Raw genomic sequence first — 26,081 nt, forward strand, 5'->3', positions numbered from 1 at the left:
AATTTTGATAATTTAGAAAGGGAATGGGGAGAGGAAGACATTACAGTGGAGGGACTAGTGTGGGTAAAAGCTGAGGTTGAAAAACTCAGGGAAAGTTAAGGATTTCTAGGTGTCGAAAGCACCGATTATGTACAAATAGGATGAAGAAAAAATAAGCAATTCCCAGATTCAGAGGAATCAAGCTTTCCTTGGAAGAATAAAGGGGTATCTATGATATGTAAATATGTATGATCCAACCTCATGCAAACAGTATATACATGGGATGGGATGAACAGCATGCAGTGAAAATGTCCTTCACCTCACTGAAGGAAGTGAAGTAAATAAACAGGAAATGGAGCAGGCTGAATGAATATTCAGCTCATTGCATTTCTGAGTGCCTCATTCTAATACTGGATCTTGAGGACTCCCATGCTCCCTGATAGTCTATAAGAGACTGTATAGTCTATAGAGACCGATAGTCTTATAAGAGACCGTAGTGGTCATAGGAGCAACCCTTTGGGGATGCAACACAGAAGAACCTCTTCAGTTCAACAGCCCATGCCTTTTAAAGTACTGCCTTCCATCTCTATCCCCCAACATGTCAGGGGCATATAGACACAGTGCCAGGCCAGGTGGAAGCACCATTTTTCATTATATTCTCTCTCTTCTTTGAAACAAACCAACTGGCAAAAATCTCTTCCACAGATTCAAGGGACTGTGGTTGCTACTTATCTTATCCAGGAAGTCTCTACTCTTGCCACTTCTATCCTATCAAATATTGCCCTACATCTTGGTAAACATCGATAATGACTTCCCAAAGGCCGTAAGACCCAGTAGGAAGAACTTCTATAGCTCGCAATGGAAAGCCACGCTCAGACCCAGAAGAGATTTGTCTAGATAAAGATGCTACTTCCTTTTGCAATACGTGGGCTGAGGGCAGGGACAAAGGGACTCACCACATTGCCTTGTACTGTCTTTTTCTCTGGAAGCTCTCTCATCTTCCCACTTGCTTGTGAGACTCTGTACGGAGGAGACCATGTTATATCCCTTGCAGAGCCTGGTATATAGTTGATGCTCAACAAATATTTATATTTATAAACATTGCACTTACTGTTTTCATTATATTCTTCAATAAAATGCCCCCAAATGTTTTGAATTTTGAACGACGTACCTTAATCATCTGAGATTCAGCTATAGTAATTATTTTCCTGTGGAGGAAATACGGAGTTTTCTGATGAAAATAAAAGTCTCTGTGGTAGGATATTTTACTCCAGGTACAGAGAGACCTGACTGTAGGCTGCTTACTCATGTTATTTTAAAGATGGAAAAGCAAAGAAACAAAGAAACACCTGGCACAAATAATACAATTGTGTAACAGTGAACGTTTTAAGAAAAAAATATATATACTTTTCAAACTAGAGAAAGATGGGATGATTTAACTTTTTCTCAACACTCATTCCCACACACATTGAAAATTATGCTAGGTTTGAAAATAATATTTGTGAAAGTTTGACTCATGGCTTTTTCTTTGGGTCAGTCCTACACTGGTTCCAACACCAGACTAAGAAGAGTCACAGGATTTCAGTGCTTTCTACATAAACACTGCCTGGATTTCTTAATCTTCTGCTCTTTGAGGTGCTGCTATTAACAAAATTAGGCCAAAAAAAGGTGTTTTGGAGCATAATCTGGGGAGATAATCAGGACGGCTGCAGAGATAGCCTTCTCTTTGGTGCCTGTCTTACATCCAGACCCATTTCTTATGTTGCTTCATGCTCAGTGGGATGTTACAAAGTATGAGCTGACTGCCCTACAGCAAAATCCACCTAGGGAAACGCTAGCAGACGGAGTAATGCTTCTAAACCTTCTAAGGCTGCAACCAGTGAATTATTTCCCTCCCCTCAGTTTTCCTCTCTTTACTTCCCCCAGAACTGCTCTCAGGGAAGATTATGATAATCACATAGTTAAGAGTCCAGGGGAATTCAATATTCCTAGATTTTCATCTGTTCTTTTTAATCAAAAGTTGAGTGTACTTTTCATCAGAAATCTCTGAATTCTCCAAAGTAGAAGTCGTGCAGTTTATATCCTCACTGGAGAGTGTTTCCAAACCATTTTCTTGTAGTTAGTGTCAAAGGTGAGGAAGATTGGAAACTGTCCCGGTAACAGTCAGCTAACAGGCTTAGAGAGAGTCGTCAATATGGCTAAATTCAACATTTTAAAAACAGAAGTGGAACCATGGTTCTATTAAGGCATTGCCACCCTCACCCTTGCACACAAGGTTGGTTTGTTGTTGTCAGAGACATAAGTGCCCCACTTTTGCACCTGGGTTAATGCTACTACTCCAAGTTCCTTGGTAACCTAAGGAAGTTCTTCCCAAACCGGAAGTTGGAACCATCAGTAGATATTCAAGGGCCTCCAAACAATTAGAACTCTAAGGGGCGCTCCCAAAAGTTCAGAATATAGCTACACAACTTGACTTCAACTGCTTTGAGTTTTGTACAGTGGGGTGTTCAGAAAAGACATTCTCTGAATAGATCAAATGAAGCTGAAGGGATGCACAGGAGAACTGACACCCAGGATCTCCTAGAATAGTAACCCACGTGCTTTCTAGAGTGCACGTCTGTTTTTCCCCAGCCCACATACTATTTTCTTGCTATCATGTATACCTGGGCAACAGTCTTACTGAGCAATGGGGCAATATTCTGGGCCAAGGCAAGATGCTTTTCTTAATGGAAAGTAGTTGTATTGCTAAGGAAAAAAGTTCTTGCAGGTGATATCAAATCTGGAGATTTCCCCCCAACCCCTATTCCCAGATGATCAGGTCACTACAACCATAAGACAGGGCACATCACCAACCCAGTGTTTGAACACTTTATTGAGCCTCAGAAAGATTTAGTATTTCTGTGAGAGGAACTTTCCTGGGAACTCGACCCTGCTTTTCTTGATACGAGATAAAGGACCCATCTTCTTAACTTACTGGAGTTCATTATTTGCATAACTTTTTACTGACCCAGTGTTTTAATAAACCCACTGTTTGGTCAGTATATCAAGAATCAGTCAAACATATTGTCTGATTGAATTTACCCAAGGCTTAGAGCGGTAGTCCTGTACCAGCATGTCTATTTATCTGGGTATACTGTATTGTTGCCTCTTGATAACAGCAGATTCATCAGAATAGACATTCTTGACCTGGGTGCCAATGAGGGGGCAGAGAATGACTGAGGACAGTAGTACAAGCCAATGAAAAGACAAGTTGACAAACACACTATGTTTTCTAAATATTTAAATTTTTGTGGAGATATTTGATTTGATGATTTACAATAAAATGTTTTCCTGCTCCCTTCATCTAATCATTCTGGCAAATTCAAATACTTTTCACTTTATATTTGAATGTGTAAATCTAATTTCTTCATTTTCCTCTGTCTGGGTGTACTATCTCTTTAGTTCGCCCGCTGAAAGATATCTCAGTCCTACTTTTTAAATAAGCAATTACATTAGTAATATGTGTGCCGTCATCTTCAAATTAAAAACAAATTAATGCTAATTTGTCATCCTCTCTTTAAAACTGCTTTTCATCTTGAAAGTGATAATCCAATGTAAGACCCAGAAACAATTCAGATTGTTTGATGTTTATGCAACTAACAGTTTTAATTAACTGGGACACATGTATTTTATAGGTTTCAATGAGCAATAAATTAGCATGATGTAAATATAAGTATGTTACACTGACTTTGAATATTCCTTGTCAAAAGTACACCTATATTTTGAAATTACTATGTTTGTTAAGGTGACTTCTATTGTCTGGAAACCGGGAATTATCATAAGAGAACTTCTGTGGACAATGTATTTTAAGCCATGTCAATAGTTTTGAAATTGTCCATTAACATCTATTTGGCTTTGCAAAATCTGCAGGAATTCTACCAATACTTTTCAGTGCTTGTTCTTTCCACCCTGATCTTTCCCATTCCCCTTCATTGTGTCTTACTAATCCACCAGATTGAGGCAACTTCCTCAGTAGGAGGAGCTCAATAAAAATCAAAGACCAAGAGGCGAGTCTATTGGAATCACGAATTCCACTCCTTTGTTGTCGTTGATTTTCTTTTTTAAAAAGGCACACTTTTAACTTTTTTTTTTTTTTGTGGGGAGGGGTGGTTAACATAAACCAGATTCTAATTTCAGGGAGCAAAACCAGTTACTCCAAAAGTCAATACTCAGAAATTAATGTATTTTTCATTTGGATCACCTATGGAATAAACTAGATTTTTTTTAACCTCTCAAGTAATTAATGATTTTTTTCAATCAGTCTAAAAAAAATGCCTCTTTTCATTATTACCTGCCTTTTCTCAGTAGGCAACACGGCAGTACAATTGACAATGAGGTGCTTTGAAACATCCGATTTCTTTCCAGTGGGTCAGGAACGCTTTTTCTTTTCTCATTTCCTGTAGTACAGGAAGGATGAGAGCCCGGGGCCAGGACACTGTTCACATCAGGAGTGGAAGAGGTGTTTACTATGATCCTTTTAGCTTTGTGCCCCAGAAGCATCTCCCGAAGCCCTGGGTCTGATGTGGAAACCTGACATAAGAAAAGAGACTTGGGCGGTCCTCTATCTGGCTCTTCTTCCACCTCTTCCATAAAAGATTAAACAAAACTGATGGGATGAGTTGAGATGTTTCACTGCCAACCAAACTACACCCGGGAGTTTATTTTTCCTTTAAGTGATCTTGTGAGGCTGGTGGGGGCCTCCATCTTGATTAATGATGATCATCCTATAATAGCAGCCGGAAATGGTGGTACCATGGTTTGGTGTGAGTTTTTGACAAAGAAAATTAGGCTCTTGAAAGACATTTCTCATCAGAAACTGTCGATATATTAAAATGCATTTAAAAGTTACTTCTTGGAAACATATTAAATAGGCCAATCATTTAATCATTTGCTAAATGTCAAACCCTATAAAAGCATGGTATAATGTCACCCTGACATAAAGCAACATCAAAATTAGTGCATCATCTATAAAGTGAAGTATCATTTGCCTTCAAGTGACAAATTCTATCGCCAAAAAATACCACTGTACTTCTAATAAGTGACACTCATTTTAATAGATCCTACAAAAATACAGTATTTTCAATGTCCCCATAAAACAGTTAACTTACAAATATTACCCTCAGAGCTTTGGTGACATCCATATATGATACTATTGTGAAAATCCTAATAGAATACTTGAAACACTAGCATGTAAACTAAATCCATTATATATATATATATATATATATATATATATATATATATTTAAAGAGCTATGTGGAAATATGAGACAGCATGCATACAACCAACTCTGGGAAATTATTCTGGAATTTCAAATTAATATTCTAATCAAATTAATGACTAATATATAAAAGAAGTATTTTTAAAGGATTATAAAATGAATTTTGATCATTTATAGAGGAAAACAATTCTAATGTAAAAATAACAAATTCTCTATTAACTATGCTTGTCTTTCTCTCAGTAAGACAGAACCCAGAATTTTATACTTTGAAACATTTTTGGAAAAAAAGTATTTTCTCTATTTTTGCCCCCCAAAACAGGCACTGAAATTAATAATACAGGTAGACCACAGCTCTGAGAAATTATATTTGAAGTTTCATATTTGAATACTAAAGTTTTTTAATCATCCACCATAGCTTTCTAACAACGGTCTTTCTTAATGATAAATTTTATCAATCTCCAAAACTCATTTTAAATTATTTAAAAGTAGCAAATTAGATAAAGCAACACACAAATAAATTCCACATTTACAAGTAAAGAAATCACAGGGGCTACAGTTTATAATCAACATAAACTTGAAAGAAATGAAGCAATATCTTTCCTGCCACCCATCATTCACTGCTTAAATTTGTGGTGAAAAAGATTTATCTATAATGACCTTTTGTCTGTTTCTTAACTCTGTGTGTATTGTAATTAGCTAAAGGCATTGAACAAATTAGTTTGTCCTATTTTTATTCCGGTCCCAGAGATAAATGGCTAATTTATGAAATATTTCACTCTGTGTTATGAGAATTTAGCAAATGAATATGGAACCAAATATAAACACTTTATACCATATGTACAGTTACTTTCATAAGGCATTATCATGTAATTTTTTATTGAAAAAGATTCAATATAGTAAAGTCTTATTTTAAGATATAGTTTCTTTCTCAATCCGAGATGTTTAGTTTATGAAAATATTGTTTTTCTCTATATTCTTTTTGTATATATGCCAACATATACCTGTGCTAGAAATATTTTATGGGAATTACAATTCTTTATATTTGTATTTTCTATATAAAGGCATATACAACTTTGAGGCAGTGTTTTTGATGGAGAGCAGAATTTGTAAAGAGCTTGTATGTGCTTCCGTGCTCCGAAATTATATGAAATCCACTTCGAGAAGAAACTTATTTGATTAAAAAAAACAAAACAAAAACAAAAACAAAACTGCACCAATGCACAGCCAGAGGCTGACAATTAAAACTAATACATAACCACATGAACATCATATTTATATAGTTAACATTTTTAAGGATGATCAGTGCTAACACATCGTATTATACATTTGGCACTAATGTTTGCCATTGGTCCAGCAATTGGCAAAATTTGTTTCTATGTATAAATTTATTTTTGAACATTAGGTCTGGCTAGACGTATCTTCACTATTTATAAAAAATATTTAGACAGTAAGCTCACGTTGAATAACTAGGTCTACTGTGTTCTGGAAACTCTTCAGTAGTAATACAGCTTTTTCATGTTCCATATGTACAAAACTATGTCCATTTGCCTGTAAACACACAAATAAAACAGGGCAATCAATGCAAGATATTGTTTGTCACCTCACCATTGTTTCTAATTGTAAGATTCAAGGGAATATTGAGCAACCAAAAGCTATCAGTTTTTAAAATTCACAATAGAATTCTAACTATGGAAACAACTGATTAATTTCACCCAGCTTTGATTCAATTTATTAATTCAACAAATATTTAACAAGCATCTAGTATTTCCTATCTAAGACTGTCCTAGCCACTGTGCTGATCATAGAGATAACCTGGTGAATAACAGATAGATACATTTGAAATATGGTAGTTGTTCTGTGGTTGTTCTTTTGATTTGTTTTGTTTTTGCAGGTACTTAGTTGAGATGTTTTGGAAGTGTCCACAGGACCATTACCTTCTTGCTATATAATTACTGATAGCATAATCCCATCATCAAGGTCAAATATTTCACTCATGACACACATGATTGCACACTTATAGTCTTATTAGATCTTATTTTGACTCACTGAAAAGTTCTTAGTTTATATATTTTTTTATTTTTTTACATCCTTTTTTTTAAAAGAAGATTTTATTTATTTATTTGGGAGACAGAGAGAGAGAGAGAGGGAGAGAGAAAAAGCATGAGCAAGGGCAGGAGCAGAGGGAGAAGCAAGCTCCCTGCTGAGCAGGGAGCCTGATGCAGGACTTGATCCCAGGACCCTGGCATCATGACCTGAGCCAAAGGCAGATGCTTAACCGACTGAGCCACCCAGGCGCCCCTACATTTTTATATTAAAGAGATCATTTTTACTTCCCCCATTGCTAAATGCAAGTATATTCATTATTTATACCAGTGGTTCTCAATGGCATCCAATATACCTAAGAGATCCACCCCTCAGAGGTAAAGCACACTGACATTAGTGAAAATGTCTGCCATCTTCTAGTTAAGAATCATCAGTCTATGCATTCAAAATCCATTTTAAACATAATTAGCCTAAGGTTACAATTTTGGGATTCAACTGGTTATTGTTTGACATTTCACACGCTTCTCTGTTGTGAGTGCTCTTTTTTTGTACATTAAATTACAGATTCTCTTGATTGGAATGACTTTTACTATTAATATATAAAGAAGTGGATCCCATAAAACTTCACTGTCATTAAGGCCTAAATAAAATGCAACCTTCCTGAGACTTGGTAGGAATAATTCTTGGAAACTTAATGACCAACAATTATGTAACTATTTTCCTCACATCTGGGACTCAGTTGATTTGGAAGAGTCAGTCAAATTGACTACTTGGCAAAGTACAGGTAATAGAGCCAGTTAATTGGTTGACGTTTTCAGTTTTCAATTGACTGATACTAATTTTGGGAACCCATTGCCTTTGTTGTTTTACTTTTCTAATGCTTTCTTAAAATATGATTAATATTTCAACTAACCACTCAATATTTTACTGCCTTTGGCTTTTTAAAATTTAAAACAGCAGATTGAAGTACTGTATATTCTTTATAACTTAGGTGAAAGTCATCTGACACATATTTTATCACTTTACTTTATCATTAATTGGTTGGCTAATGATATGATAACAAAAGAAGGTCCTAAAATATCGCATTTCCTAAACCACAGTACATCTAACGAGGAAAATACTAGGACACAGAAATGTGAATCCATGAAAACCCATATAACTAGAAGTATAAGTTTGTTTTGAATTGAAGAATCTCCTTCTCTCTCCCACCCTCTCTCCTCTCTCTCTCTATATATACATATCTCCTCTAATATATATAATAACACTTAATTAATGGAGTTGTTTATTAAAGTTGGCATTGGCTGTTTCAGTGGCAGGAAACAGTAGTTGGGTAGAGCTTTGGGTTTGTTTCACAGCCCAAATTTCTTGCTTAAGTTGTAGTTAAAACCAGACAATTGGGTTCCATGTGATGTTATTTCTGGTCAGATGATGATGTGGGATAGAGAACACAGCATATGGTACATTCTTTTTATTCTCAATCTGTATCTGACATCAGGAAAATAGCAAACTTCGGTGAAATGTATGCTTATTCCACTGTATTTTTGAGGAATATACTAACTACCTAATGTCTTCAATTTGACCAAAAGATATACCTGAACTGTGAATTAAATTTAACTTTATGTATTTATTTATTTACTCACTTTAAGTAAGCTTGATGCCCGCATGGGGCTGGAACTCACAACCCTGAGATCAAGAGTTGCATGCTCTACCGACTGAGCCAACCAGGTGCTCCTAAATTTAACTTTAATAATGGAGTTCTTGAATGTCCTTAATAATAACTTTGTGAGTGCTCAGATTTCTCTATCAGAAGACTCGAAACCTAGAATTGCAATGAACTCACAACCCACCAAGATTTTTCAGGGAATTGTTTGAAATTTCAGTATCTTAGTGTTTCAGGGAAAAGGAATGCTCTAGGATTTGGAGGTCATGAATGATGTATTGTCCACCATTAGACCTCACCATTCCTGGTTTTAGGAACTGCCAGTCTCAAAATAATACCAATTTTAAGAGCATACGTGGCACAGAACCCAGATGGCCAATTAATCATAGCTGCTAATTTTGAATGATACTTTAATCAAGAGGTCTTCAAAAAAGGGTGTTCATTTCCACCATTTTTTTCTTTCATTTTTTCAATCAAAAATGTGTGTTATGTACTAACTGTGCCCAAGGCATTGTGCCTGGCACTGGGGATAGGAGCAAGAAAGAGATGAGACAGGGAAGGCTCCCCTCAAAAAGGTGACCATCCAGAAAGGGAAATTAGCTATGGACATAATTATAAATAATGTAGAGACTGCCTTACCTGGAGTAGGCACTCAACAACTGCTGAATTGAATTAACATCAGAAGAGATAAATAAAGTACTAGGGTAGCTCAGCGGGAGGGAAATGGAAGAGGGAAAGTTTTCAGGGAAGCTGTTTTCTCCGGGGTCAATGACAAGAGTTTCCCCCGTACCCACACCTGGTGAGATTTCCCCCGTACCCACACCTGGAAAGAGTATGATTAGAGAAGGGCCACAATCCTGGTCTTGCTCCAGCCTGGAGTCTCCTCCAGCCCTAGACACGGGAACAGTTGGCTATTTCAAGAAAATTCTTCAACAATCCATGTAGGGAAAAGAGATTTAAGATGATCTAGGTATGTAATCATTTTTACGAGAATTTAAAAATAAAAATAACAGTGAACTTAGACCCTAGGCTTTAGCATAGGAAACAACCATAAAAATATGCTAATGCGGGGGGCCCTTGATAGGAGGTGGGGTTAGTTTATAGATTCTTGTTTTCTAAAACCAAGAGGGATAGCCCAATATGTGAAATATTTAAACAGAAATTTTCTGGGGAGATCAAAGAGGCAGTAAGAGAGTGAGAGGATGAGAGCGAGAGCAAGCATATCTAGGCTAATCCTGTTATTTTGTAAGCGAAAGAGATACACCTCAGAGAGGACAAGAGCCCTGGTGAAGGCCGCACCTCCAGGGCTGAGGAACCCCTACCATAGTATTCACTCTTATTGTTTCCCTCAGTACTTCACTGAAAATAATAAGACCCCAACCGCTTCCGTTGATCTGAACTGACATTTCAGTGGTTGTGATAAAATAATGAACATTTTCCCCTTAAAATTATTGCTATATCACCTCCTGACATAATTTGTTCTTTACAGTGCTTGCAAAACCTTAATTCTCATTCAGATTCCTGTCAGGATTAACTTAAGTCATTCCAAAAATACTGGTAGAAATAACATTTAGTCCTAAAGTAGAATCTCCAGAAATGCTGAACCTCTCATTCTTATTATAGTGTTAACTCTGGCTTAATTGGGTTCTTGTAGGCATATGTGAGCTTTCTCTCTCAAAAATGGAAAGACTAAGTCAGGCTATCTGCTAGGACAGTGCCAGGAAACTTGAGAGGAAATGGATTAAAAAAGGAGAAAACTTTTAGGGTAGAATCTATAAATTTGCCATTTAATTGAACAAGGGCAGAAGAAACAGACAAGAATCAGATTGCGATACCACTAACGGAAAGGAAGGAATGGCTTAGCTGGGAAGACAACGGCATTTGAGGCCACGGCAATGCATGCAAGGGAGATGTTGAGAAACAAGAGACTTCAGGAAGGAGGTCAGGGTGGCAGCATTAGCGACGGCAGTCAGGTTTTACTGCTGTTTGGTATTCACCACATGGAATGCTGAGAGATTTATCAGAAAATAAATTTAAAAGGGAGCATTGTGAAAGAAGGGAAATCTAACCAGGGGAGCAGGATGGGGTTGCAGCTTGGGACATGTGGAACAAAGCTGAAAGATAGTGTTTGCTGTTGCCCTGGGCATCGAGGAAAATCTGTCTGAAGTAAGGGAGGGCAAGGTGAAGCACAGCCTAATCCTTCCTGCAGCAGGATGGCAGAAAGCTGGCTCACACTCAGGGCCCGAACTGAAGAACAGGGATTCTCATGGGACCGATGCGCGGAGGGGAGAGAACAGGGCAGCGGGGCTCCTGGGAGATCCAGGCGGAAGGATAATTGGCAAGAGTCGTCAGGAAGGGGATCAAGGTACTGTGCTCACAAAAGTAGCAGGAAATCCAAGAGAATCAGATCTTTTCCAGTGGCCCCAATGAACCCTAGCTTTCTGCAAGAGAGGAAAAAAAAAGCAGGGAAAAGGCATAGCTAGCTGAAGTCTGGCCTTGTATCTGGGTGTGTTTCCAATAACAGGCTTCAAGATGTTCCGAACCACCATCCGGGCTCTGATTCAAGGCTAGAAAGATCCCTCGTATAAATCAGCTTTTAATATCGCTTTAAACCATCAGCTTTTAGTTTTCATGCTTTGTAGGTGACAAATGAGGAGTTATACAGTTGGAAACTGTATAGTTGATAGCCCAGAAGGAAATAAAGCAGGTTGATAACTTAGATCACTGAGTCACATAAACACTAGGACTCTACCTGTAATTTTAGTCCCCAGAAATATTTTGGATCTGAAAACCAGAGCTTTGGGAAACCTCAAGAGGCCTATTTAAAATGCCACAACTGGGGCGCCTGGGTGGCTCAGGCTTCGGCTTAGGTCATGATCCTGGAGTCCCTGGAACGAGTCCCTGGATCGAGTCCCGCATCGGGCTCCCTGCTCGGCGGGGAGTCTGCTTCTCCCTCTGACCCTCCCCATCTCATGGGCGCTCTCTCTCTCTCTCTCTCTCTCATTCTCTCTCTCTCTCAAATAAATAAATAAAATCTTTAAAAAAATAAAATAAAATAAAATGCCACAACTAGGGACTGCCTGGTAATGACTTCAAAATACCAGGAGAACTCTGAAAGATCAGAAAGCACATTATCTTAGAAAGTTTATTAAAGATTAAATGGGTTCATGTATGTCAAGTGCTTAGGCCTGGCACACTATAAACCAATCAAATGTTACCTCCTACTATTAATATTACTTCACTATTACTTTCTTGAATTTTCCTTAAGTCACAAGAATAGAAGGACAAAATGTCAGAGGAAGGGACTTTCTTTTTCTTGTTTAGTTAACTCTATTTTTTTTTTTTTTTAAAGATGAAAATGTGAGGATTGGAGACAGTACATGAGATATCCAGGCTCACAGAGCTAGTGACTAGGTGGGAATTTATGTTACAGTAGTCAACTCAGTAACTTGGCACAATTTGTTTCATTGGATGTTGTGAGACTGTTAATGAACGTTTTAGGTTCATTAAATGAATTCAATTTTTAATATGAATTGAGCCATTTCTTGACATGGAACATTGGTTTAGGCCTGATGCCAGGAGGAAACAACGACAGAGGGATTGGGAGAGGTGTTTGAATGAAAGGAGATAGAATCTCAGGTCGAGAGAACCTTCTCCTTCCACTGTTAGGACTCAAGAGCAAAGGGAATTTATATTGTTAAAATGAATTTGGCTATCTGGCTAACATCTTGGACACTTCAGACAGGAAATCAGAAAATTATGTTACTACGTTTGTGTAGGGCTTTTCCAATTAAAATCCACATGAGAATAGTAATATTTCAGTTAGTAATGTTTTGTGGTTGTCTTATGTGTGTGAATAGAAGAGCTGAGCAAGTAAAGGCCACTACTAGGCAATACTGATTGATTGCAGGGTATAAATCCAATGATGCTTTGAAAAGTAAATGCAGGGATGCCTGGGTGGCTCCGTCGGTTAAGCATTTGCCTTTGGCTAAGGTCATGATCTCATTGTCCTGGGATCCAGCCCCATGTCGGACTCCATGCTAAGTGGGGAGTCTGCTTCTCCCTCTCCCTTTGCCCCTGCTCGTGTGCTCACTTTCTCTCTCCAATAAATAAAATCTTTAAAAAATTAAAAAAAAAAGAAAAGTAAATGCATATAATCTACATTTGTGCATTTGATATTTTGAATATACGCATATTATAAGTACAAAATATGATTTGAAGAATGAAATTTTAAATACATAAAATACATTGTCACAGTTGGTCACATATATGTTTTAAATAAACACAGTCTATTATAATAAATGTGTGCACTTTAGAGGAAATAGCAATTTAATGAAAAATGAGAAATAAATGAAACGGCTTAAGTTAAAATGAAGTTAATAAGAAAAAAATTCAGGAAAGAAAAGACATTCTGAAAATTTTATGCTTCAAGAATATATAATTAATGGGTTTCTGGCTTTAGCTGATTTGAAAGTATAAAGGAACATTTTACTGTATAATCTTGATATTGTTTCTGGAAGATATCCTGCCTTTTTAAAATTCCACTTGACATTGGTGCCATAAAATGTTTTCTAATTGTCCCTTTGCATGATTTAGACATGGAAAGATGGAGGGCTAATGAAATTGTATTTACAACTACAACAAAAAGTAGAGCTTTGCAGTTATGGCTCATCAACTGACGGTAAAGCCTCCTTGATTTCTGGATTTCATCCTCTTGTTCCTTCCGAGATTTATCTTTGATTTCCTTCTGGTAAATGTTTCGTTAAATGGGTTAATTATGGATGTTTATACTACAGAAATTCTACAGAGGATGCTATAATTCTCCCAGGAATTTTCTTGTACCCTTATTATTCAAAGTTCTAAATTTAAAAACGAATTGCTACGAAGGCTTGGCCACAAGGTTGGTGGTATTATCCAGTAAGAAGGACAGCATGACTCTTTTAGAATCCAAAAAAGAAATGGGATTAGGGACTTAGGTGTGTGATTTTTGGTTGATTGAAACTCACCCTCAAGGGCAAACATTTAAAGGGCCAGTACACATGTATTTTGTACATTAGATATACATTAGTACATTAACATCTTTGAAAGCCTATAGCTCTTGAAATGAGGGAAAACTAAAAAATACAGCAACCATATTAGAGCTACAAGGGCAAGCCTTCATGGTGTTTGATTCCCGACAGTCAGACATTATGAGGAACAGTGGGAATCTTAAATAATCATAATTATGTTTCACATTGGCTACCTGGAATTCATTCTCATTTCAGAGTTTTAATCTGATAGAGCACTCTCATTAAATATTGGCATATATTTGGAGCTGAATATACTGCATAGTCAATACTACATTGACTCTATGCCAAGTCATTTGAAAAATTTTCCTTTCTATCAAAAATCTGAACTACAGATTTTAAATTCTTGGAGAGTTCCCATGAAAAATTTACATTGCGCTTTTTAAATGTGAGAAAGTTTGAAGTCTTAATGGCTTTTACTGCAGTATTAAAAAAATCTTCATAGAATTAAACACAGAGAAGAATTTCTCTTCTATCTTAAGTGCACACTCGTATTGCAGCTTGAATGTTTCATGAGTTCTGGCTCAAAAAAGACATGGCAAGCTAGAATAGACTCAACTACAGACTTTGTCAATTATTTGTTTAAAAATTTGGGCATGGAACTGGTAATAAGTAGTAATCCTGAAGACATTTACTTATTTATCTGCTCTGACTTTAGGATGCCTCTTTTCTTCTTACCAAGTATGTTGAATGAACATCTCTAAAAAATGAATTCCCTACCTTGGTTTGCAAAGCAATTCCCTGACAAGCTATACTTTATTACTTTTAAGAGAAATAGAAACTGCAAAATGAACAGAACTGCAAAATCAATCTCTCATTTTCAGGAGGCTTGTGTAGCCATGTTGGTCTCTGCTGACTAGAGCACTGGCTCTTAAAAGAAGACAGACTGGAAGTTGATTTTATCAAATGTTGAAAGTCACCTTCTTTCCTCTCTTCCTCTTTCATTTTCTGTTCAGGTAATTTTGGGCATGTCTACTTCCTGGGCTAGGTTATGTAAAGCCATTCTTTATTACATTGTTCACATTGCTTGGCACAATACTTCCTACACAGTGGGCATTTAATACATATTTTCCAAACATATAAAGAGAAAATGTGATGAATATGATGCTATCAGTAAAATTTGTTCCAGTAAAATCAGTATTGTATACTGGAAGAAGCTCAAATAAGTCATTTAGCCTCTGTCAACAGTAGATAACTTCTGTGATATAAATGAGACTCTGCTTGTTACTTTTATTTCAGCCAAATTATGGAAGTTAGAGCCAGTCTAATGAACTTAACTTGTTTGTATTGGTTTTCCTTATTCTGTATAGTACTACTGTTTTGATTTGCAATATGTATTTACTCAATCTTTTATTAGTTCACTGTACTGAATTTCATAAATTGAATAAGATATGACATACAAAACCATACACATTTTAAAAAATTATTTTTTGTTGTCTTCTAATCAAATTGTATTAAAAAATCTTATTCTTCAGTAATTTCTCTGAACATTAAGAATTATGTGATTACTGACCCCTTCCCCCCACCTTTCCCCCAACCTCTATGATGTTTTTGATTTTCAACCACCAAATAAGATCAACTAAAAAAAAGCATTAACTCATTTGACCTTGTTGGGAAATGCTTTAGTGGAATTTCCAAATAGCTTAAGTTTATTTTTTTAAGGGTCCCATACTTCATTGTAACCATAACAAAAATTTCTCACTCTACTTTTTGTAGCCTTTTTGGGAGAAATTTTTAAAAATTCAAAGATATGAATAGGACTCTAACACATTCCAAATGACTCATGATGATAATTATGAACATGAACACTGTGGGATAAAGCTGTGGGCCCATTTAGATGCTTCTGTAAGAAACATTTCCCAAAGTGTGTTCTGTGGAGGTAATTGATCTTGTTAGTAAAGAAGGCTGTATGATTAAATATGTTGGGACATATAAGTTTGTAAGATTTCTCAGGTTCTGAAATGCTTAATACATTGTGAAATCCTGAAACAAAGGACAGAATCTGAGGTGGCTCCGAAACTTCGACTAAGGAATTCCTTTCCAAAAAGGTATCATAAGGGATGCCATTGGGAAACACTATAGTCTATACTGAATGACTACTGTACTCTTTGAATTTTGTTTCTATCTTTTAAAGGAAGTTTCTCTCTCTTCTTGGACAATGAAACTGTCAGCTCTGACTCCTTGCTTCTGGCAATGTGCCTGGATCTGAGGCTTTCCTCTTGGTGGTCTGGAAAGTTAGGTAAAAGATTCCAAGTATGAAATAAAATCTTACTTAAGAGTAAAAGGCATGAAATTTAGTGCGTGGACTTTGTGACATTAATTATGGCTTCTCAGAAGCACTTTGCTTTGTGGTTGTTGAACAAATAAGCTTTAGCTAAGTAAGATAATACTGTTAGCAGCTAACCACACCTCCTGGTCATTCAAAGAAGCATAAAACTTCCATTCAGACAAGGAAGGCTTGATCTGGTGGTCAAATACAGATACAGTGCTATCTGTATAAAGTGATTCAGGCATCTGCAGATATTTCATATAGACTTTGGGGAAATCTAAACTTTCTTCCCACATTCTGAGCCTTGAAAGCTGTATCTTAGTACCTCCCCCCCCCCACCTTCATCCCCATGCCAAGCCCCCTGCAGGTTTCAGTTCTCCAACTCAGGGCAAAACCTTAAAATCCTAGGGTTTTCTTTTTTTATGCCTGTGATTTCCCTCTCCAGTATTCTCTCTTTGAACTCCACGCTCACTCATTCTGACAGGAGTTTCTGCCCTCTGCTCCTGAGCACTGCTGTCAGGCTAGCCCACAGCTAGTCCTCCTACTACTCACCTTTCTTTCTCCTCTCTGGTAAGCCTGGAGTACCTCCTGCTCCATCAAGACTAAGCTCTCTTGATAAGGTACTCTGAGCCAAACAACCTACCAAAAGCTGGCTAAAATTTCATAGACTTATTCATTCAGAGTGGGTTCTTGATTTGTCTATATGAGTTGAAGAACCAAGGTTTTTTAAGACTAGAAAAAAAGGGGAAATATCTGATTTGTTTGAATTATCATATCTTTTGATTATTCAATTTGGTATCTTAGAGATATGGTCATCGACCAGGAATATATTTTGGAAAACACTTAAAATTATGGTACAGTAGAAGAGACCATGAAATAATCTTCAATTAGGTTTCATATTAGTATACCTTATATGAGAAAACTCTGTTTTGATAACTGGTAAAACCTGGATGTCATTAACAAGTATCTATAAATCATTTATTTTCTCTTCTCCTGCCAAAGTTAGGCTCCTGTCTGGGGAATGGGGTGGGCAGGTAAATGAAGAGGATAGGGTTTGACTACAGTGATATTATGGAATATTATGCTTATAAATATAATACATAATATAATGTGTAGTATACTTATACATATGAGCGTTAGGCTATAACTGTGAACCATGTTAACTATCAAGTACGATATATTCTTTTTTTCCAGTCTATTCATCTTTTCAACAGAGTAACTATAATTAATAGATTTTCTATATTTTAATATATTTTGAATTTAAAATGTATAATAAATTAGATTGAATTTTTTAACGGGAAAGAACATTAGAAAAAAGAAACTATGATGTTAAACCAACGAAATTACCACTTCAAAAACAGTCAAATATTGGCAAATTCACATGGTTCAATCTAATAACATTTTTTTATGATGCACATGCTTACACTTGTTCTCTCTCTCTCCTGTTAGATTTGATTTTATGGAGGAGGGTGAGGCTGGGAGGGATCAGTTCTCCCAGCCTGGCGGTTGGCTCCTTTTCCACAGGGTCTTTAAAGCAACATGATTCACTAAACACAGTAGGTCATTTGAATATGTTCATTAATTATAGTGTATTTATTCTGGGAAAATGAACAGTAAAATGACAGAAACATCATGTGAATATGTTTTAACTAAGATTATCTCTTAATGCACACCTTTTTATGTAATTCCAGTAACATGTTCATGATTCCATAACAGAGTAAGAAGAAAGTAGTGGGTAAAAAGAGTTACAGACAAAGAAAGAGAAAGCTCTTCTATAATAAATTTGGGGCTTGGGGGAGATTTGGGAAATGTGTATCTTTTTTGCTATTTAGTGTCTCTTTTACTATTTGCTGTTAACTGCCATCACTTAGGGGGCTCATATGTTGTTTTTGTTGTTGTTGTTTATTTCTTTGTTCCTTTTACCTTGATTTTCTAGGCTGTTACATTGTCATCAAGGCTTGTAAACAAATTTGCTCTGGTGAGGACATATTTTAAGGATCTTCTAAATGAGAGATAACTCATTTTTTCCAGTGTTCTTTAAATGAAGAGCCGATAGTGTTATAGACAAAAATATAATTTGCCCTCTTAGCATCTGATGCTGGCAATGATTTTAGTTTAGAATTAGCCGTTCTTATCTCTTTCAGAAAGTGTAATTGGCCACTTGTGCTTTTTAACTCATATGAGTGAAACTGTAAATATAGCAATTTATTTGATTACAGTCTATGTGCATTTTTCTTTTGCTGAAAATGGACTTTGATTTTATTGTACTAAATACAAATGAGTTCTAGAGCAAAAATAAAACATTACATCTTTCATAGTCATTTGTGGAGCGAAGAGCCTACCTAGGTTGCAGCTCTTCTGCAGACTCGTGGCTTTTAACAGGTTGGGTTTATAATTCCTTCCTATTTCTTGCATTAGGAATTGATTCCTCGGTGCACTTTGCTGTTGTTGTATACCTCTGAGGGACTAGAAATACTCAACCCTCATGTCCTCACATATAATCCTTCTAGAACCGCAGTCGGAAAAGAGTATTCTAGCCCTGTAACTAGACACTAACTGAATTCTCATTTCCCTTCTGCAGGATATCTATATTCATCCATACTGATTATCTATCTATCATCTATCTATCTATCATCATCTATCTACCATCTATTACCTGTCTATAGCTATATGAATACATAACATTTTAACATATAACATAAACATATATTATACACACACACACACACACACACACACACACACACACACACACACTCTCTCTCTCTCTCTCTCTTCTGAATCCAGAGAGAAAAGTCTTTCTTTTGCTACCCCTGTCATGGATGAAGGCCACTCCCAACCTTGTCTCAAGCTATGGAAGGCTTCTCTAACCGGCACAGCATTCAAATAGATCAGAGATCTGAGATTAACTGGCTGCATTGTTTTTCAGACTCAGAGATTCAAAATAATTTCTTTGAAATTGAGTAGAGGAAAAAATTAGGCATTTCCTTTGCTAAACAGCAGCATTTACCAAGTGTTAGGGAATTACACTGTGAGTTTATTCTTGACTGTTTTTCATGGAAATTTATAAAATTATTGAACAGTTGAATTTTTAAGCTGAGGGGACCTCAGATATAATATAAACCACAGTTCATTTTACACATAATAATTGTGAGTCCCATAGACATGATATAAAATGCTTAAGATCAAAGGGCTAGTTAGGAGATAAAAAACACATAGAACTTCCATAACAAAATGGTAAAAATAAATTTAGATTATTTTATGGGTCTTTTTTATCTCAAGATTTTAACTCTAAAGATCAACTGCTGGCTTGGTCTTCTGCTTTCATGGAATGGACTCCAATCTGTTGGATGCTATTTCTACTGTGACATTGCCACAGGTTTGAGCAACCCATAGTGTTCAGAGAATTGTCATTTTTGAAAACTTGAGTTTTCATGAGCTTGCTAGTTTAAAATATTTCTGAGAATAAAATATTAAGGCTATATATACATATAATATATATAAATATATGTATATACGGTTATAGAGGGTTTCTACTTCTCTAGAACTTTTTGAAAGTGTTCAGTAAATAAAAGATAGACAATCTCCTCAGAGCTGAGTTGTGTGGGGTTCTTGCATTGTTGTAACTGTTTGCAGAGCTAGTCTAACTAGAAGGTTCCTTTCCCACATGTCCTCTCTTCTCAGTGTCCTTATATCTTCAATATATTATGTGGAACCATTTCATAATTGCTCCAAATGGTTAAATATCTGTAATGTCAGATAGTTCCAGCTAGCTATATAATGGGGAATTTCAGGGTCATAAGTCAAAATACTGAATCTTAAACAAATCGTTGATACTTAAGGGCCTTTCTCTGAGATGTAGGAAATGATTAAGCAAAAGTGGATTCAGAGAGAACAAAGAGAGCAAAATGGTTATACCAAGCATTTACTTAACTGTGTACTGGAATGACCCTTTTCTGTTACACAGAGCTTTAAGTTAGGGAAAAGGCCTTTCCATCAGAAAGTACATTTTAATAAGTCACCTTATATATAGTTAAACTTTTGTTCAAGTATCTGAGATGGGGGAGTAGGGAGATATAACCATGCATTTCACAGTAGTCAAAAAGTATAGCTTACTGTTGAGAAATTAAATAGGGACCAGTCCCTTCTTCCTCATCTAAAGTCACACAGATATCCTATTTCAGTACTCCATTACTCTTACTTATACCTGATAGCTATGCATAGATTCTTGTATGTTTCAATTCTTCTTATATTACCAATTACCATTATTCATATAAACAAAAATATGCAGAACATCTACCATGTGCCAAATACTGGAATATCTAGGATTATATCAGATTGAATTTGTTTCTGACTTGCCTTTTAACCCCGCCCCCAAAATAAAGGCAAATAAGAAATGTGAAAAAGGCTTATTGCCAATCATTTAATTCAAGTCACTCAATAGCATGGTTACATATCTGTTTTAGCGTGGCATTTGAAAGCACTGTTTTTTATCTCTCTTACCTGAAGGATCTTATCACCAGGCTGCAGCAGGTTGGATGCTGGTCCATCAGGCTGAACCCTAGTAACAAAGATACCCTATAAGTCAGAAGTAACAGAGGTTAGGATTGTATTATCAAGAACTAGGCCTAGTTAAAAAATTTTCATTCACATAGAAAACAATGAAAACAGATTAAAAACAGTTTACACATGTAAGTGTCAAAGATTATTATAGTATTTTTTAAGCAAAGCACCACTCTTCAAGTCAAGTTTAAGAAAAGCAACATCTTTACTTGCATAACAAAAGCTGATCTTGTTTTTAAAGTGCACTTATGATTTGTAAATTAATTTCATGGCATAGTCTTAATTTTTTTCTTAAATAATTTGAAATATGGTACTAAACCATCTTTTAATAATTCAGAAATCATCCTAAGTTATTCTTCACTGAAAATGTCTTCTATTTGACAGGTTGTAAATTCAGTGTACACTTTTAAAACCTTATCAGAATAACATATAGATACTGGTTTATTTCAATCAGTATTACTTTGTATATTACTGGAAATTTTAATATAAAAATGAATATGAAAAAATTAAACATAAGAAAATCCCAATATGCATTTTAAACATAAAGTTTCTGCCAACGTAGTTACAAATCCTGAAACTGATTTATTTTATAAAAAAGTCAAATTAATTTTGTTGATCATGTATATAAAGCAAGCATTTATTGAATGTCTACCATATGCTAGGACTCGATTACTAGTGTTATAGAGATATAGAGAATATAATTTTTGGCTTCAGTGAGCTCATAATATAGTAGAAGAAAAGTCAAGAAACCAACAATTCAAAAAATTAAAAATATAAATAATTTACATAACAATATGTATTAAATAATAAAGATGATATCTCAATAGAGTTGACATTATATTTTTTAGTTCCTAAGAAGTATTAATCGAACAGAAGATAATATTGGAATGTCATTGCCTGTTATTTAGGAAATCATCTTATTTGTTGATTTGTAAATTTAACGCCTCTCACTTAAACCCATTAACCTTATGTATGTGTGTGTGAATGGTTTAACAAGAAGGTCCTAGTTGAAATACTTCTATGTGTGTTTTCATTTAGCATTTCAGATCTTTATGAAAGTTATTAATTTAAGGCTGTTGAATGATTTTTATCTTTATGATTTTAATCTGTTTTTCTTCCCATTTAAAGACGAAACTATGGACAGCCATCAAAATCCTTAGATAACTGCATAACTTTTAACCCGTAATGCAACTTCTAGAACTTATCTTAAGGGCATAACTAGACAAGTTGCAACATTCATTTACTAATACGTTCATCATAGTATTATTTGTAATAATAAAAGTTAAAAACCATACCTAAAAGTCTAATAACAGAGAATTGATGAACTAAATTACAGTAAATTCACACAATAGTATGATATGTGATCATTAAAGTCCTAGACGGGAGTTACAGGAATATCCTAGTTCTTAGTGAAACAAGCAGGTTATAAAACATTATACTCTATGATGCTATTATTATGCTATGATACTATTTTTGCTGAAACATGTTTATATGCATATTTGTGTGGGAAAATATCTGGAAGGATATATTCCTAAACATTAATAGTGGTTATACTGGGGAATGAGACTTCATATGTACATATACACACATATACGTGTGTGTATATATATATATATATATTTCCTTTTTGCTTTATGTCTTTTCTAGTTTTTCTATAATAATTATGTACCACTTATCACATCAAGAAAATAATAATAAAAACTTTAAGATTTTATTTATTTATTTATTTGAGAGAGAATGAGAGAGAGAGAGCACGAGAGGGAAGAGGGTCAGAGGGAGAAGCAGACTCCCTGCCGAGCAGGGAGCCCAATGTGGGACTCGATCCCGGGACTCCAGGATCATGACCTGAGCTGAAGGCAGTCGCTTAACCTACTGAACCACCCAGGAGCCCAATAATAAAAACTTTAAAAAAATTTTTGGTTAATAGTGTCACTATTCAGAGTGATGCTCAGCTAGTTACTTTTGTCTATTTGGTTGTACAAATGGCCAATTCAAAAGGAATAAGAAAATGGGTTGGTTGAAAAGGACCGTAACAGAAGGCATGATGGTGAATCCACCAGACCAGGGAATGGCACTGGTTGTGAAAACAAGTATAATCCCCACAGCCCTTTACACACTGGGCACATAACACTCGTGCCATCAGTCCAGGAAACTGTATGTGCTTGGTCCTTCTGGTAGTCCCCCTCTTTGCTATCCGGGTCTCTGTACAACAGGCAGAGTGCCCTTGCCCAAAATAAGCCACTACACCTCTGTGTGCTGGAGGTGAAGTTGTTCTTTTTATTCTAGCAGTCAACGTCTGGGCTACCTAGTTAATTTTGATTGCCTTTCTTCAGCTTATTCTATGGGAACCATTTTAATAATGTTTGCATGAATCCAGACCACAGGAGCTAAATTACCGCCATCGTATCTGCAATGCTGGAAGGAACTGGTAATGCTCCACAACCTGAATGCTGAAAGAATACAAGTGTAATGTACGTGGCAGGTTTAATTTCATCCATCACAAAGCTCTGTGGGATTCAACCGCTGTTCTGAAGACTTGCTGTGTTGCTGTTGTTGTTGTTGTTTTTGTTGTTTTTAAAGTTTTATTTATTCTAGAGAGAGCGGGAGCAAGCCTGGGGAGTGGGGGGAGGGAGAGAGAGAGAGAGAGAGAGAGAGAATCTCAAGCAGACTCCCTGCTGAGCACAGAGCCTGACACGGGGCTGGATCTCACGACCCTGAGATCATGACAAGAGTTGGCTGCTTAACCGACTGAGCCACCCAGGTGCCCCCTGAAGATCTGCTTTGAAGTTTACTCTTATGGTGGCCTGAGTCTTCCAAAGCATTTATTGCTGCTTTCTAAAGCTTTAATATTTCTTTTCAATCAATACATTTCCTCAACTAAGAAACTGCTACTGCCCACTGGTATAGTTTTTTTTTTCTATACATATACAGATATATCTTATCAGGCAGCATACTGACACATTAGTCGAAGCAGATAGAAATGAGTGTTATGTTTGATAAGGGTCTGTGGCATTCATGATTTATGGAGGTGGAATGTTTCCCAAAAGACTGCCTGTAAAGGCCAGTGCTCTGATTTTTCACTGTACTTATGTATATACATACAGCCATATGAGAAAAATAACCCTGAACCCATTTTGTGGTATCTGTTATGATGAATATTGATGACTTTGGTACAGTTCTGGAAAAGCTCATGTAGTAATGTGTCAGTCTCCCTCTCAACAAATTCATTTTATTCTGAAATTTCAAAGAATACTTTGGCCCTGATGACAGAATTTGGTGAGGAATCAGACTATTTGTTTTCTGAACATTAGAACAGGAACTTCCCACTGGTTGGTAAAAAGCCATCATGTATGTATCAAAGATCCATATCATGACATCTGGTCAATTTTATAAGTCTGTGGAACGCTGTTCATTTTCTTGTAACATTTGGTTGAGTGTTAAATGTGGGACAAACTACCATGTAATACATTCAAAACAAACAAAACAACCTATACCCCTAAGGTTATAGCAAAACCATTTTGCCCAAGGAAGGAAAATGCCTCAGTAACTCTTTTTCAACAAGGCAGTATATATTAGTATTTTGTGGCTGCTGTCAAGTTATCATGAATTTAGCGGCTTAAAACATCACAAATTTATTATCTTATGGTTCTGTAGAAGTCCAAAACTGGTCTTACTGGGCTAAAACAAAGGTGTTGGCAGGGCTGCATTATTTTCTGGAATCTCTAGGGGAGAATCCGCTTCCTTGCTTTTTCCAACTTCTAGTAAATGTCCACATTCCTTGGTACATAGTCCCCCTTTTCCATCTTCACACCGAGCAATTGTATTTATCTCTGACCATTTTTCTATATTCACATCTCCTTCTGATCATAGTCAAGAAAGATTCTCTATTTCTAAGGACCTATGTGATTAGATTGGAAGCCCACCTGGATCCAGGATAATCTCCTCATCTCAAGGTCCATAATTTTAACTCACCTGCAAAGTCCTTTTTGTCATGTAATATAACATATTCACAGGTTCTAGGCATTAGGATGTGGCTATCTTTGGGCGGTGGGGGGGTGGGGAGGCATTTTTTTCTGCCTTCTCTATAGTGTAAGAAGTAGGAGCATAGCTCTGGAGTTAGCCTGTGTTCACCATTCAAAAATTGGGCAAGTTAATTAACTTTGGTGTACTTAAATTTCCCTCATCAGTAAGATGGATATAGTAATGGCAATACCTCATAGTTATTAGATTGAGTATATATATACAGAAATACTTAGAACAGTGGATGGCATTCAGTGTAGTGTCAATAAATGTTACCATAATTATTGAAAATCTGAAGGTTGAGCTACAATCCAAGGTCTTTATATCCAGTAAGACCCATACTGAGAGTTTCTGAGTCTCTAATTGTTCCCTATGTATTGTCCAGAAATTCTTCTTTACCCTCAATCTGGAGTATATTGAAAGGCCAACATTTGTTATCTTTCCCTTGAATGCCCAGCAGATAAGAGGATTTGCATCTCCTATTCAGGGAAGAGGATGGGAAGAAGGCTGGGAAGTCTCTACTACCTCATCTGTGGTTTTCCAGTGGTGGTTCTCAGTGGTAATGGTTCCAATTGTTGTTCGCTCTCAGTAGTGGACATGGGTCCCAACTAGAGGGCTATCTGATGGTTCTTAGTAACTTTCAGGGGCTACTTCCTTTGGTATCTCCAAGTCAGGAGCATTAGCTCTTTACAATAATAGCTGCTAAAATCTAGTTACTGACTTATGTGTACTAACACACTGTCTGAGTGTGTTTTTCTAATGTCTGACATTTCATGACCAGCACAATGGTTTTCCCCTAGCACCACCTCTAGAGAGCATCTCACAACAGAGCAATAAAATACATACTGCAGGCTTTTCCAAAGAATATATGTTTGCTTTCCTCAGACACCGATATCTGGGTGTGCTTGAGTCAGACACAAACCCCCTGGACTCATGCATCACAGAGGGACCCACACACGTTTGCACCAAAGCTAATCTAGAGAGGGCTGGCCAGGTGCTGCTAATAGGGATGACCTGTTGCCATTTCATTTTTCTTCCGCATTTTTAAAAAACCCTGTCTTTATGCAAGTCATAGATGGTTTTGTTTTCCAAAAGTGTCCAGAATAGGTTTTTTAAAAAGTTTTAACTTTTCACAAGTAATTTTGAAAAGTAGTGAGTATGGGAGGTTTTTCATAGTGTTAAGATCTGACCTTGCCTTACTGATTACCTAGTCTATACACC

The 26,081-nt window shown here is 36.3% G+C and overlaps 1 protein-coding gene across 6 annotated transcripts in view; it reads right to left on the reverse strand.

Moving 5' to 3' along the window:
• Positions 1-3,670: 3,670 nt before the first annotated feature.
• The window catches only part of LRRC7 (leucine rich repeat containing 7), a 933,028-nt gene continuing 910,617 nt past the window's right edge, over positions 3,671-26,081 (reverse strand). For 3 of the 6 annotated variants that reach the window (XM_073896539.1, XM_073896538.1, XM_025871826.2), the window contains 3 exons: positions 20,781-20,855; positions 6,697-6,787; positions 3,671-4,834 (listed from right to left, as the gene is read on the reverse strand). In XM_073896539.1, coding sequence (XP_073752640.1) covers positions 4,803-4,834; positions 6,697-6,787; positions 20,781-20,855 — 198 coding nt within the window. In that variant the 3' untranslated portion in view covers positions 3,671-4,802. Of the gene's footprint in view, positions 6,788-20,780; positions 20,856-26,081 lie in introns of all 6 variants that reach the window. The other 3 variants (XM_073896541.1, XM_073896540.1, XM_073896542.1) reach the window with 2 other exon arrangements.

This window comes from Callorhinus ursinus, unplaced genomic scaffold, assembly GCF_003265705.2.
Source record: "Callorhinus ursinus isolate GAN/ISIS: 27379988/994484 unplaced genomic scaffold, GSC_fseal_2.0 scaffold9, whole genome shotgun sequence".
NCBI classification, from domain to species: domain Eukaryota; kingdom Metazoa; phylum Chordata; class Mammalia; order Carnivora; family Otariidae; genus Callorhinus; species Callorhinus ursinus.